At 39.5% G+C, this 16,809-nt stretch overlaps 1 protein-coding gene across 2 annotated transcripts in view; it reads right to left on the bottom strand.

Annotated features, from left to right (window-relative positions):
* LOC134535793 (hypoxia-inducible factor 1-alpha) overlaps positions 1-16,809 on the bottom strand; it is a 554,432-nt gene that overhangs the window by 337,609 nt on the left and 200,014 nt on the right. For both annotated transcript variants that reach the window (XM_063375069.1, XM_063375070.1), the window contains exon 2: positions 1,150-1,337. In XM_063375069.1, coding sequence (XP_063231139.1) covers positions 1,150-1,337 — 188 coding nt within the window. The remainder of the gene's footprint in view (positions 1-1,149; positions 1,338-16,809) is intronic.

Consider the following 16,809-nt stretch of genomic DNA (forward strand, 5'->3'; position numbering starts at 1 on the left):
GAAGTCCTAAACCAACCTACAAACATTCCATAAAAATTAACTGTCTCCAAGGAAGTTCCTGGAATGAAAGAAAGAACGCGCTCCACGTCTCGTCCACATTCAGGACGATAAATGGTATTGAAGTGGGGATGCAGCATTGGCGGAATGTACGGGTGGGTGGACGGGAGTACCACGAGAAAACACACCAGCTCACGGCAGAATTCGCCACTTCACCCGGCGGGGTCGGTGGTTGGTGGGTGGCTTGACCACTCAACCATCCCTGGCTGAGTCACAATGCCACGACGACATTAACCCAACTGTTTCTGATTTGACTGTCGGCAAATCGTCCCAAGCCAAACGCTTCCATAAACTGCAGTACAGAATGCGCTAAAAACAGTGTAAAACAGCCCAAGCTTTTTTTTTTTTGTTGATTTCTGTACTCCTTCAAGCCAATGTCTTACGAAAGAACACCATGAGCCTGAACTGTATTAATAAAAAATTCTCCGCTGAACTCGTCCATTCTTAAATTAGATCTTTACCAATCTGCAACAACAACATTGACCATAAACACGATGATACACGTTTATATAAACAGATGGAGGCAAGCTACAAATATCAAAGTGTACCCACACGTTAAACGAAATTTCAATTTTTCGGCATAAACATATACCAAGTAGGTGAATATGTTTGAAGTTTAGTTCTGTAAGGTTTCAGCCAGGGCAGCACAACACAACAAAATCAGAAATAGAAACTATTCCCGAATGTATGAGCTCGTGTGTTTCAAAGTCGTGTGGTTTGGCGTTCACTGTTTATAATTGTGCCGTGTGGTTATGGGTAGGGGCAGGCATTTTTCGCGAAAACATCTGAACACCTATTAGACTGCAACAAGGTATACACGCACCAGCGGTTTCTTCCTTGTGATTGGGGGCCGTTTGCGAGAGAAGTCGTTGCCTTATCTGACCGAGCCACTCAGGAAGCGTTTACTTCCGCACTGAATCACTGTGATTGGTGTTGTTACAATCGATATGTACCTGGGAGAAACTCGCCCAATCACGAAACACAGACGATGCTATAGTGTTTTAACTTTGATCTATTCTCGAAATCTTTTCGCGAAATCTGCATGCCCCTAGTTATGGGTTATGACGACATGGGTTATGGGCAGGGACTCACCCGGGTGCAGCAGGCTGCGCACTTTGAGGTAGGAGATGGCGAGGCGCATGACGGACGCCTTGTCCAGCTGGCCCAGGCTGGAGGGCGGCAGCGGCAGGGCGCGCGCCAGGTCCATGAAGATCTCCGTCTCCCTGCTGCGGCGACAGCGCGCCGCGTCGCGCGACTTCTCCTTGCGCTTCTCCGAGTTCCTGCGCACCGCACACGCCCCCGCCACTGTCACACCTTGTAAGTAAGTACAGTGTACATTTTATGCATGGATGCAAAATGGACAAAGAAAATCTTATAATCTGACAAAGCTATATTCTGGCTGCAGGCACGGCGGCTAAAACAGAATGGATAAGTTGTTTCTGGTTGAGGCAAAAGAATGGTACACGCCATTTTAAAATTGGCATATGGTACAACTGAGGCCAATCGTCCAGATGCCAGCAAACCACCGGTTGACATCTGGACGAACAAACAAGGTAGTGCTCCTGGTACACCCGAACGGGTTCAGTCCCTGGAGGAGAAGGAGGTGAGGCTCGGCTGGGCTTCGGCCCGAATCAACTTGTCACACCTTGTCACTGTCACGCTGTCACACCTTGTCACCGCACACTGTGCCCGTGTTAGCGTCTCGGCATCACCACAGCCTAGATCACCACACTTCGGGATCTGCTTACACTGTCAGAGTCATCAATCAAAAACTAACTCACGTTAGAACAGTATCTTACACGTAATAAAAAATGTCACAGGGTTGAAAAATAAATTGGAAACATGTCGATTCGGTCGTGCATGTTAAAATTAAAGCAATGCAAATTTTCACAGCCAGAAATTCAATCGTTAAAACAATATTGCTTTGCTTAAAAACTGTGATAATCTGTTAAATACGTCGTTTGATAATAAATATAGCTATTGTTAAATTGTCCACACACCGAAATTAATTCACTTTAAAAATTATGAGCTCCAAGCGTTCAATTAATACCAAACCACATCAAACATGAAAAAAAAAAAACTGAAAGCTATTACATTTGTCATCGCATGAACAAATATGTGAGATATATCCCAAAACAAAAATAAAGAAAAAATATTTCTTAGATACGTGACTTCCTTGGCAACGAATCGAAGTAGAAATTAGTACCTCAATAGCACTTTTTGCTATCGTGTATTTGCTGAAATGAAAGCTAAAGCGTTTTAACTGTGGCTACGGAAAACAATGCAAACAAAGATTACGTCAGATGAAGTAATTGAGATATTAAACTTGAATGCAGTGTATCACTTGGTGGGGGAGGGAGGGAGGGAGGGAGGGAGAGAGAGACTGAACTGAACATTGTCCAAGAGGGAAATAAGTTAATTGAAGTTTTGAAGGAGACGGCTGAAAGAAAGCGTATGGAATAGGAAAGGAAACACTTCTGACAGGCCGAAAGAAGACCATAGTAAGGCTATAGTAAGACGGACATGCAAAGATAATGATTCCTTAGGAAGAGATTTCGTCGCACGACTATAATATGGATGCATAAGGCGACTGCCAAGATTACATAGAGGCTCCGAACTACTTGTTGCCGTCTCGCTGTGAACTCCAAATCCTTAAGAAATATCAATACATGGTTGCAACTTAGATGGAATGTAGCTGGCGGACATGATTCGAGTTATGCACTGCAGACGTCATTTTATAACAAAAGAACATCAAAAAGTCACATCGCTAACTACATCTAAAATATTTTCAAGATATTAATATATGAATAAGATAATATATTGAATAATTTTCCCTTATTTTTTATCATCAAAAACGGATTCATAAAATTGACTACGTCTAAAACATTTTTGCATATTTTATATTTAATGATCTAGCAAAAAAAAATTTCTTGCTTCTAAAAAAATTTCCAAATGAAAACTTGTGTGCCAGTAAACGTTTATTTGTATACAATAAGGTTTTATTAATATTTTTTTGTAACTGCCGAAAAATGGCTATGCTATTATTTTAAGTATCACAGACAACATTAAGTGAGCCAAGTTACACTTTTCGTTACGTACTTTCCTTTACAGCTTTTTCAATTCGCCAATTTAAACTATCGTGAATGGTTCCTATTTAAAAATAAACAAGTGTGTACCATAGGAATAAACAACAAATTTGATTTCAAGGGAACAAATATATCTTAAGTAAACCAAAATTTAGAACCGAAAGGGAAGGCCATACAGTGGGCAAATAAAAAAACATTGTGCTTTGTAAATTATTTATGTTATTCCTCAGTACTTCCTCGGTTTGTTTGTGGATGTAGATATTTAACATGCCATTGAGAGTTAACAGCGTTATTCGTCTTGATAACTTATTGAACTTCAAACAAGCTTGTATTTAATTCGTGTGGATTGAAAGCGTGGCTGGGGAGTTCCAAACCTACAGCTCAAATTATTACACTCCGTAACTCTTGTGTCCGCTAGAGCGCGGCGTAACGTAAACACGAGTGACCTTGAGCCACTTCTGTGGTCGTTGCGCAACTCGGGGCCAACAACCCGCTCTTGGCGCGCGTCGAGATGTCCGACCAATGAGAGGACGAGGAAGAGACACGTAGCAGCCTTTATGATGGCGAGGGGCAGACAAACTGGAAGAAAAGTAGGGCGAGGAAGAGAACAAGAGAGACTAACAATCCTAGAGAGTGGTTAGCAAGTGCGTTTTGTGCCCGAGGGACTATTTTTGTGAACTTCGCTTATCTACATTGTCCTGTTAACTATGCTGTCATGCAAACTACTGTCTGTATGTATTCCAAAATGTTTATCTACGAAAGACACATACACTTCAGTTGACTAAGTAATGGTACTCTTAACCTGTCGCCTTAATTAGAAAAATAAAACACCCTCCGACACAGATGATTTTTTTTAAACCGCACTAACTTAATATATACGACTGCATTAAACATAACAAGTTCCTTCTGATAAAATAAAATTAAGCAGGCAAGTGTCAACTAAGGTGTCAAACTAATACCTTAGTCTCTAAAGATAACGATTAGTAAACTTTTAAGTATAATATCACAACCTGGTGTGCTTTTCATAAGTAATTTTACTTACGGTTCTTACACGCATGAGAATATTGGGTAAATCTTAATTTTTGTAATAAAATTTCACACAGAATTAATATAGTTATGTCGCAATAATGACGCATGTGCGTGGCAATAACAGATGCAAACTGGAGCTGGGGTTTGGAAACGGCGACAAGTCTTCGAGACGACCCTCGCTGTCGCGAGCACGCGGGGTGATAAGAGCGACGCTCGCTGGTACTTCCAAGCGCGGTTTAGCCTCTACGTGCAAGCTTTGAATATATATACTGTATAGAAGTCGCGAGTGGATAGGATTTACTCTACGTTTTTCAGAAGCTTATGATGAGCAGCTTGGGAACTTCACCGCTGCAGTGCGCTGCCGTAACGCCCTGTATCGTCTTAGTTGTTATTTACACGTCAGAGCGCAGCGCTGTCGCCCGCTGTCATTCCCCGCTCCCCTCACCCATCATTCACTGCAGCTCAACGTCGTTCAACGGGAGGGGGAAGGGGTGTTTGAAGAGTTCGACACTTGTTTGCTAGGGACCACCACAAGTCGATGCCCTAGAGATGGTGGCGATTGCGGCGGTGAATTAACCAACTACCTCAAAACCGTATTAGAAATTTTAACCTGGGCTGGCGACTTCTATACAGTATATATATTCAAAGGTGCAAGGCTGTGTACCGGCGCTCAGTCTTCTCGTCGTGCACAGCAACTATGAAGGCTGTGCGGTAACCATTACATGAAATGCTGACAAATGAATATAAATATGTAATACAAGTCCCTTGAGTGCTTTCAAAAATCTCCCATCTAAGTTTCATGCCTAAAAATTATTCTAAAAACAAGCGTTTTAGCAGTTTTCATTCATTTAAAAATACAGTTTAAAAAAACTGAAGGGAACTACCCATCCGCCATCAACGTTTTCTTAGATGCTTTTCGTAAACAGACACCACTCTGGTAGCGGGAGCATTTTTCCAGTCGCGTGGTTCCTCCTGAAGTTTTGTCAGGGATGTAGCCAGAGGAGGTCCTGGGATCTCTTCCGGAATTTAAAATTAAAAAAAACACCACGCGACAACAGAAATATAAAATAACAGCCACAATATAAAGTTACAAGTATACCTATTATTTTGGAAATATTTTTGTAATCCATGGTGGGCAATATAAATGTTCTACATATTACAGTCCTCATACACAGAAACTGCATGAATTGTGTTTCCAAGTACAGTCTATATTCCATGCCAGTTTGCACGTGTAGAAGTATGTCTTTCATACAAACTTGACATATGTGTTTCATGTATTTATTAACAATAATATATATGTATTTATGACTTGTCTTAACGAAATCAAACACATTACCTAAGAACATTAAAACAATATAAAATGCCTAGTTTTCTTTTCTCGAACAAAATCATTACTTACAAATTTAATGTGTGAACGTTGGAGTAGTAAAAGCGTACTATTATTACCTGAGATCATAGTGCGACAATTTTCTTTTTAGAATTCCAAAAATGCCGTTACGAAGAATACCTACTCGTAAGAACTGACATAATGGCTACACAACGCTGGTTACGCCTTGATGCTGGCTACGTCGCGCAGACTGCGCCAGCCGCCCAGCCCTGGAACTACCTCAACTACCGACCAATAAGGACCACACGTCACGCACGACCCGCCAGTTAACTGCACTTGGCACTACTCCGCCAATCCGGAGTGTCCACTAGCCGAGGTACTGCAGTTCCACGGTGAATCAGCCTACTTAGCTTCACTTGCGAAGACTTACAAGACCCTGAACTAGACTTACTTAGGAATAAACAAAACTACAAAAGTGGAAGTATGTGATTTATTATAATGAGCTGCTTGATATCAATACAATAGAATACAACATTTAACCTTCTCAATACACACTATACTTGTTAAAATTTCCTACGTTGTAATTTTTTTTCAATGGAACATATTTATTCCTGTAAAATTTCAGATATTTTTAATCTGTCCATTTACATGAAAACAACTACATCTATACAACATATTGTTCAGACTCTTAGCCGGGCATTTATGTCTTGTGTTGTGACAGGCCCAAAGATCTGGGCTACCTCCCTATTACTTAATGTACAACATTTTTAAAACCAGCAATTAAAAAAAACAACAGACTCATACAAAAAAAGCTTTATTAAAATAAAAAGTATACATGTGTTTTAAATCTTATACTTTAGTGATATGTCAATATCACTAAAAACAAACATTTATCTAATGTGAATATTAGAAATAGACGTTGTGCTTATAAACTTTTTCAGGCGTATTTTCAAGTGTATTTATATAAAAGGTTGTGTTTCCGTATTTATAATTTATTTGCATTACAAATTATAAAATATTAAATTATTATTTAATAGTTAATTAAAATATATCTCGATTGTTTTACTACATTAAATAGTAAAGTTACTATTTATTAATATAATTGAATTTATTCTTTACCAACTGTATTCATATAATCACTTCAGACCTTAAATTATTTTTAGTAAAGGTTGTTTTAAATGTTTGCTATACATCCTGTAGTAATAGCAAAAGACACGGCGCTCTTGTACACTGCTGCAGTAAAAACCCCAACGTGACACGTGTACGTGCGAGCTGCAGGCTCACAAGGGCGAAGACACGGCCGGTGGACTCGCGCAGGTCGACTTTGTCGAGCACAGGGTGAGCGTGGCCCGCTGTCCTCCGCACCCGTCACGCCGCGGCTACCCCCCCCCCCCCCTCCCCCACCCACAGAGCACCACCGGGCACTCTCCAGCAACTCGCCTCCAACTGCACGCGCATATTGATGCATGTGTCCGGGCTGCTTGCACAGTCAATGACAGATACGTTTATGGCGGCTGGGGGGGTTTGCTTTCAGGGGGCACAGAATGGGCCAATCATTTTTATGGAGTCTACTGAAAATGTGTAATTAAAAGCTTATATATTGTTAAAAACGTGACATTGGCCGGGACACGTGCAGGTGCAGAGCTGGCTGGCGACTGCCGCAGTATGATATGCGCCGCGCGCGCCTGGAAGATTACAAGGATTGTCGCTTTCCCCCCTCCTTCTCCCCACTCCCCGCGCGTAGCCCTGCCTCTGACACGTAACTGACACCGGACAGCTGTGGAGTTACGCGAGCCGCCGACACGTGTTTTCGAGAGATTTCTGCCGTCGGGTCGGCGCGGAGTGACGCGACAGGCCCCGGCCGCGCTCGCGAGTTCTGGAAATTGCGGCTGATAGATAAAACGAGGACGGCGGCCTCGAGAGAGAGGCAGTGTCAGTTCGGAGTGTTCAGTCGGGAGTTTTCCCGCGGCGGAGTTTCCGGGCGATAGAGTCGCGGGCGCGGCGGAGTCCCGAGCGAAGTTGCGAGCGAGGAGTCGAGCGGATCCTCGGCGAAGGGGAAGTGCGTCGGCGGCGGCGGAGTGCGGCGACGGAGTCCTGCGGCGGAGACCCACGAGGGGTGCTGCGGCGAGAGTTGCGCCAGAGGTGCGGCCCAGCGAGGTGTGTGGAACGAGTGACTGGGGAAGATCTTTCTTTAAGTGTAATTAATTATTTGCCATTTTAGAAGATTTTTGTAAGTGACATAAGTAGTGGCAATAAATAAAACTGTGTAGTGTAATAAAATCTTTCTATTGGGCTATCCTTTACGAACCCGCGGTATATCGCAACAATATGTATAACATATATGTTTGTGTGTATGTGTGTGTGTACTAAATATCAATTAAGAGACTAAAAACTGTATCTTTTCATAAATTAGTAGGGATATGTACTCAATGTGTATGAAATGGATTAATGGCGTGTTTAATATTACCAAAACTGATATATTTCAATTTTTCTGAGTATAAAACTTTTTTTTGTAATATTTGTGAACGCATTTAAATTATACTGATTCTCCTAAATCCCTGTTCTAGATAGACCAACATACAGTTGTCCATAAGATATGTATTTTTTTTCTCTAATTTTAACATCAACTTATTTGTATGTGTCAACCTGATATTTGTTGACGATAATCGCAATTGTAATTTTAACTAGGAAGTGTTTTCGCTTAAATTGAAAAGGTAAAAGGTTGATAATGGGGAATCGAATTAAGTGCACCATTTATCCAGCTCCGGTCATGTGAGAATATGGTTTAGATTATTTTGTACCTATTGCTTTATCTTGCAATATTGTCCCATTACATTCCCAACTTTTATTTTTAGGCCTGATGTGTTGAATGAATTGTTAAATTCTTTTTTGTTATAAAATGTTACTTGGTGAGTGTATATTAAAATCCATTAACAATGACCATACTGGCCACAATATCGATTGCAACTGCTAATGTTTAAAGTTTCAATAAAATGTTTGTTTGCATTATTGCCTAATATTTTTAAACTACATTACATCTAACATTTTACTCAGCGTAAGCTTGCAGAGCTCTGTTTTTAGTAACAAATATGTTGCTACGTATTAAAGAATCATAAGATCTAAAATAAAACATAGCTGATGTCAATTTTTTTACCTTCATGGAAAAATTAGTGCAAATGAAAAGATAACGAAAATAAAATTCATAACAGGGGGGTGCGTATGTCCCAATGACCTAATTTTATGTGTTTTATGTTCTAATAATTTTTTTTAGGACCTTGGATATATGACTTAGGTAATACATTTAAAATATGTTTAGTTTCTGTACTTTGTCATATAAATTTTCAATATTGAAATTTAAAATTTAACACTGTTAAAGATAGGTATTGTGTTTTATCCATTGAACCCTGAACACTATATTATTTCTATGAATATAGTACTTGCAATTGTACACTTAAAAAATGGTAGTAAAGTAACGGGCTTTGAAAACAAATTAAATATCTTACATATCATGTACACGTATGGAAAAGAAATTACACACTGTAGTCTTATTGCTGTTGGGAAGGATAAGGTGAAAAGGGGGAGGGGGGTTTGAGAGGTTCGTGGTGTGTCTGGTCGGCGATGCACAGTCCTCGTTCGAATCCCGCCGGGTCAGGAATACCATTTTTTTTTAAAACAACCAGGTGGATGCCTTATTTCACGATGACTCCCTGAATCAAATCGCCGAGTCATATCTTGGTAATCAGCATGGCGCAAAGCCTCTGACTTGCAATGGATTTTGTGCAACAGTATTATCTCATGAGTATACGACATTTCGTTGCCATTTTCTCTTTCTATAGCCTACAGAGATAAGATAGCGCAAACCACGAGTAAGAAGTTTAGAACGATTTCCAGGGATTAATCGAACCACTCGTTTCTCGTCTATTTATGAATCATGTTGCGGGTTCTTCTTGCACAGCCACTGGAAACCCTTATTTCGTATGCGCAAGCCGTATTTCCAAAACCCCGAGGTTCCACCACTGCAGACCGACAAACTCGGAAACCTAGGAAATTCCACACGTCAGAGAGCAAGGTGCGGCTACATAATGCTTCAGAAGCTCAGAACGCTGCGTATAAGGAACTTGGAGCGTAGCGATGTAGATTAAAGAATTTTCCATGTCACTGTATGCCACTTTAAATATTTCACACAAAATTGTATACCTGCAAAAGATAGTTAAAACATACACATCACTAATAGTAATATTTCATTTTGTTACTGCACTTTCGAGACCATATGCTAAGCCCATAAGGCCTATTCTAGTATTCAGACGTGGAAACACGTGTCCAGTTGTTCACGCAATGGAACGCTGTCCGACGAGGCAGTATGTCGCCGCCGACGGCACACGATGAGCGAGGTAGTGCAAGCTGTATCCGCGGTTCCTTCTCCTTCAGCACGCCACTCCACTGGGGTGACTCCTCAGCACAGGCCCAGCCGGTGCCTTCTCCAGACCCCTTAGCTCCAGAGGTTATGTTTCCGTCTCTAGGACGGTCAACGGATATCGCTCCTACGTCCACTGCGCGTAATAGAATAAGCCTGAATCAATAAGCATTTGAAGTTGACGATACACACATTTGATGACGGTCATAGCTTAGTTTCAAAATCAACACGAGAAGACAATTAAAAAAATAATAAGATAACGCATAGGAAGCCATTAACACGACTGTGCACGCCATCTATGCGAAACTGGTTCACAAATGAATTCTTGTGCGTTGATTATAATCAATAACACTTGAAGATGAAACTAAAATCTGTTGATAGTGTAATTATTTTTAATACGATTATCGTGTGACAACTGATCAACAGCCTATAATCACTACTTTAGAACTCCTAAAATATATGACATTTTCTGAACAATATTGAAGAAACCTAAAATGTGTTTAGAATTTTTTGTGTACATTTATCGCGAGTCACTTATCTAGATAGTTAATTATGATGATTGTAAAAGCAGACACTACATGAGCAATGTAACATCCCCGCTATTCTTACCTCCATATAAGATAAATATAAAAAGTTCCCTACTTCCACCAAAATGCTGCCCCTGCCTTGCTCTCATTTGCTAATGCTTCCGTAACAGACGCAAGACCGCAAATGCGTGGTTGTGAATCAGTGGGCTCGAAAACGTGGCGGTCAAAGCTTGTGCAAACGACCCATGTTCTATGTTACTCTTTTTTTTCAATTATGAATCCGATACGAGTTTGTGTATGTATATATGCATATGTGTGAGAGCTACCAGTTAGATAATTTCTCCGAGAACGCTCGCTGCATATTTAACACGACCGTCTTTGTTACCACGATAAGCTTGCTTTGTGGCTCGGGCGACCGTGAGTGCACGTAGAACTCGCAGGACGACGGTATGTTCGGGCCGGCGGAGTTACGCCCAGCGCCCCACACACAACCTGGGGCATCTCCTCCCAGCGTGCTGGCTGCCGGTACGCGAGCCTGCATCAGGCGTGTGTCTGGCGTGATCTCGGGTACAGCCCGCTGGACCAGTGTCACATGTGTCACCGGTGTCACAGCCCGAGTCCCCCGGAACGACAGCTCGGTGGGGGGCCGTCTGGCTGGTCGTGCAGAGCTCCAGGTGTTGACGCGCCGTTTGCAAACCACTCCACATTCACTGATAGAGTCTGGTTAAAGAGCCATTGCACTTGCCTATACAAGTTTCGCTCGATGATTTCGTCTACAACGTTTTATTTTTTTTTTAACAGTAAAAAGACTAAAATGTGTGTTTTTACTGACATTTTTAGATATGAAAAGTTATATACGCGGTGTTTTGTAAATGGCATAGAGAAGTGCGGGGAACCTAAATCTTATATTCCACCATAAAACTCTTAGGGTTACCTCTTTATGTCCCACAGAGGCAAGGGCGCACATGCTCCACGTCAAGCGCCCCCCCCCCCCCCCAACCATGCTCTCAGGGAAAGGGAAAAAGGGGGTATAGTCAGGTGTTTTTTTCTTTCAAGAAAATTATTTAAAAAAAACGGTATTGCGTAGAAGTGGTTCTAGCAGTAAAATATTTCTTACATAGAAAAACTGGGGATTTTTTTATGGCTACTTACCAGTCGCCATTCGTCTTCCAAAATATTAAAAATACTCCATACCCCTTTCTCCCTTGTAAAACATGACTGCACGCCGGTTCTGTGCCTGGCGCGTAGAGGCGAAGAGGCGTGTGATGTGCCAGCCAGTATCGCCCTTAGCGCCCCCCGTGCTTCTAGAGCTCGTGCACCCAGCCAGGCACTGATACTTCGACAGTGACGAGGTGAATCATGGTGTGCAATGAAGGTGCAGCTGGAAGGCTTCTCTGCTGCATCACTCACTCGAACACGACTAGCAGCACCGGGGACGCACCACAACGCCGAAATACCACAACGCCGACAGCTATAAAACTGCTGTGTACCACAACGCCGAATTACCACAACGCCGAAATACACTAACGCCGAAAAATGTCATTGCAGGACTGCCACAAATGTTAGGTTAGGTTAGACTAGGTCAGGTTAGACTAAGTTAAGTTAGGTTAGGCTAGGTTAGGTTAGGCTAGGTTAGGCTAGGTTAGGCTAGGCTAGGATAGGCTAGGTTAAGTTAGGCTAGGTTAAGTTAGGTTAGGTTATATTACGCTGGGTTAGGTTAGGTAAGGTTAGGTTTGATTGTGGTATTTCGGCGTTAAGGTACATTTAAGAAACACACACAAATTCATTCAGTTGTTATTTCAGCGTTGTGGTACACAGCAGTTTTCTAGCTGTCGACTTTGTGGTCAATTTTGACATTCGGCGTTATGGTATTTCGGCGTTGTGTTAACGACCCGCAGCACCTGTGCAGACACTCGAATATCGTCGCCTGGTGGAGATTCGTCGACATCTGTCATAACCAGATAGATATAGCCATCGCATCTTACTGATTAAGTGGAGGGATAGGAACCAACAGACGTACTACTACTGGTTTCAACAGTTTTTATGAAATAAGTATTATTTAATGTTTCGTGTTGTGAATTCTCCTTAGTTAAGGGTATTTCCCGTTCAAGGTATTTTTATTTTATATTTACGGTTTAACTTGTACGCTTTTTGAGTGGCCGAACTTCAACAAAATGAAAAAAATATATATGGTGCACACTTTTTGCATAATTATCTGGAAAAGTTGAATTTGTAACATTTTTTTTGCAGTATTAATAAATAGAACCAAATTGAATATATAATTAGCAATTTCATGGTTTTGAGGCAATGCTGGTGACTACTGCGTGCTATGGTTTAATTTATTTCAGAAAAATGTATTTAATTTTATTTAGCATTTTAAAATCATAAAAATTCTGAGAATGTTAAACGGCTGGATAAAATTAGATAACTTTTTTCTAAAATAAATTAAACTGCATTACATAGCAGCCAATGATTTTACTTTAAATCTGAAATGTTTCAGTTTTATTCCATTTCATTCTCCTTATCCATGATGCACAAAAATGTTAAAAATGCAATAAGTATGCGATGTATATTTTTCCATCTTGAAAAATTTTCAACCACTCAATAAGTCGGGATGTTTAACCGTTTGGCACGTCAATATAAAATAATGACCTGGAACAGGACATACGCCGTTAAGCATTGCCGGGTATATACCTACGCACTAAGGATACCAGCAATCATCCAACAGAATCCAGGTTAGAAGTCGTACTATAATATGAAGTTGCTAATCTCTGTTCCATTCACAAATGAGTAAGAATAACGCAATAGCTACACTTAATCAAAACTTGAATAAGTCAACAGTCCCACGACACGTGACAAAGAGAATTCACACAAGTAGTAGGGCCTAACTGATTTAAATGATGTTTCAAATAATAGTGTTCAGTTAACTACGAAGCATCTATAGCACATTCCAGCTAATTTCAGCTAGGTGTTTCCATTTACTGCTTGGCTTAATATGATGCAAGGTGTTCTCGAATCCGCAAACTATCACCACGAACGTAAGACAATTTTAAAGTTTTGACGTATTAATTAAAATTGCTGTTATCTATATATAAAAATTAATGTTTTTAGTTTGTTTGTTCAGTATTTGTTTCTAAATTATTCATCCAATTGCGATGAAATTTTGCACCTAGGTGAAATTTTGATAAAACCAACCTTTAAAGCAAAATTTAAGGTGGTATTATCGGATTCGCGAGTATTATCGGATAATTGCCAGTAAGTATTTTATAACAGTTCCTCTTTTCTATGGTCGGAATAATAATGGTTGTGCGTGGTTTTATATATGTGTGTGTATATATATATATATATACTTATATATATAGAGAGAGATATGTATAGAGATAGGGAAAGATATAGGGGAGATTTATGGGGATATAGAAGAAGTTAAAGAGAAATATAGAGATGCTTTGTATAGGTATGTGTACCTACTTTAAACAAATTACAAAAAAAAAAAAAAAACTGAAAGAGGAATTGCAAAGCGTGCCGAGCATTAGCTAGTATGCATTAAAAGTTGTTACTGTAACAAGTTGAAAAATGTTTTGTCGCAGTAATATTCTCATAGAACAACTATTTCCGTTTAAACTACAGACCATGAAATCAGTGTGGGGCTAGCTACATGATTATTTTTTGTGGTTTTCTTAAAATCATAAATGTCGCATATTTATACTGAATGTATTTTTTGTTTGGTTTCAATAGGACAGTTCTTGTCAATGTAGTGCTTTTTCGATAAAGAAGTGTGTTCAAAGATGGTTGGGAAGTTACATTTAGCCATCTGGTTAGTTGACAATGTGACGTGTGTTTGGTCATGAGATTGTTCGTTTTAATATTCTACATTAAAAACATTTAAGGGCATGAGAAAAACATATAACCTTACCTGTTTGCCATGTGGAATCATCACACCTTGACATTACAAGTCATAGTTAGGCTACTACTGTGCGCTGTAAAAGACTGTAAACTTCAAGCAAAAACCATAGAGTAAGTAGAGGGTTTCTTCCAAAACAACTTTAAACTCAGTGGTACCAACCGAGATTTTAGCAAGAAGAAAAATATACCCGGAAGACTCGCCTGTGTATCGATTGTTTGGACTACAGTGAATAACCTTCTAGCTCTTTATGTAACCGTCCCCAAATTTTCTATTTCATCCTTGAGAGGCAATAGGAGGGAGAGAGGAGAGAATTTATGTTATAAATACTCGGGGTTTTAGGCAGTTCAGGATGGAGCAGCAAGGACCATCAAGAAAAAAACACCATGAATCGATGGTAGGGAGCACAGGAGTTTGGAGGTAATTGGAGAGCTAAGTATAAGTTTTGGGTTTGTTATTTTCTTTCGTCGCCAGTAATTTTTTTTTATGTCTTAAGTTTATCCTCTTGTACAACGATATTTGTAAAATTCGCAAATATATCTGACACCCTTTTTGCATTTGTTTTGTGTATGATGCACCTGGTAAAGTTAAAGTTAGTTTTTTGGTTAAAGATGCTCTTGATGTTAAGTTTGACTTTACTCTGCTCTTTTTTCCACCTTCTGCACCTCCTGTGCTAAAATTGGTAATTCTGATGGCAATATTTATTTTAGAATATGGAAAATGACTTAGCTCTCCAAAACCTTTAAATCACCTGTAATGTGAAAATTTATATTGTGATAATTTTCCGAGTTTTGAAACATTATCACTTTAACCTCAAAACATATGTTATAAAGGAAACTATGAGATAAATTTACTGTTATAAAAAACCTTCATTGTACCTGAACTTTTTATGTTCATCCGATTATTTATTTGTATTTCGTTTATGGAAAGGTTTTCCGATGTATATGTTTATTATTACACTAGCTGCCCGACCCGGCTTCGCACGGCTATACTAATGGAAAAAAATTAAGCCACATCTACCATTTACAGTAATGGTAAATAAAAAAAATTCAGTGAAAATTTATTACAATGCTGTATAATGTACCGGAGAGAAAATGAATAGCACCGATGGCTTCCCGACTCGTGCACGCAACGTACAACTGATGTACCCGTACTTCCCTGCGGCAGTCTACAGGCAGATCACTCTTGCGCCGCTCATTATACATGCCCCTCCTTGTGAGTACACCACTGCCGCGCGATGCCCGTTGCCATGGAGACGCAGAAGGCATGAACAATGCAAAATAATGTTCTCATGCAGACAAAGTTCCCACTGTTGCCTGGTTTTAACCACCCATGGGATCTAATTTTCGGAGAATGTCATCCTGCGTAACATAAGGAATATTACTGTGAAGTTTCAAGTCTGTAAAATATATATACTTGAAAAAAGGGCAATAAAAACAAATTAAACACAGAGAGAGGAAAAAAAACAATAGTTTATGTTTGCGATTTAAAGTGATAAAAAGTATTTAAATACTAATTTAACTCTTATGAGGGTACTGATTGCTTCATTGTTAATATCACACGGGTGATTTTTACTTGTATGGGAAAATTAAGAATGATAAGGCATCTAGTGCGTGGCAACAATGTTAATAGGCAATAGGAAATAAACTTCTAGCGCCTGCGGCGTTGTCAACACACACTTCGTACGTGTACTGCATGTTGTATCTAACCCCTCTAACGCATTTGATTCTAAATTGGACTTTTAGTAAGGATCCCTAATGTTATTGATAATATAATATAGCCTATAGCCTTCCTCGATAAATGTACTATCCAACACTGAAAGAATTGTTCAAATCGGACTAGTGGTTCCTGAGATTAGCGCGTTAAAACAAACAAACAAACTCTTTAGCTTTATAATATTAAGTATAGATTGAAAATTTTAATAGTGTTGTCCAAACTTACTTGTAGTGTCTTGTTGATTTTCTGCCACCTTCTAAAGTTATCAGTATTTAGGTTTTCCTCTGATTTTCATTTAATATGCAGATTAGGTCCCATCTGGACAAGCAAGTGTTTACCTTGTGATATGTGAGTGTTTGTGACCAAATGGGACCGGCCTCAACACAAATGTACCAAATGGTCACATTTACTCCATCACGTACAAATAGTAATATTTATTTGACTCTACGAAATGTATTGTTTGGCTTGACTTTGTAGTTTATTTAAAGGAAAATATGCATTATTATTAAATCTAACCAAACTATTTCCACATTTTCGCGACTGGTTGAATATAATGTTACATTGAAAAAAAAAAATATTTTCAAACCAAACTATAGTTATAATTAACAAATAATTTCTGTTCAATTACTTCAAAAATCCAGTATTTGATTTACCAAAATTAATTTCAAACAACAATTTGTATATCAAACAAATATATTTGTTAGTACTTAAGATTCCTTTTTATAAGACAGTGAATTTTTGATATCATACCG

The sequence above is a fragment of the Bacillus rossius genome, chromosome 10 (genome assembly GCF_032445375.1).
Source record: "Bacillus rossius redtenbacheri isolate Brsri chromosome 10, Brsri_v3, whole genome shotgun sequence".
NCBI classification, from domain to species: Eukaryota; Metazoa; Arthropoda; class Insecta; order Phasmatodea; family Bacillidae; genus Bacillus; species Bacillus rossius.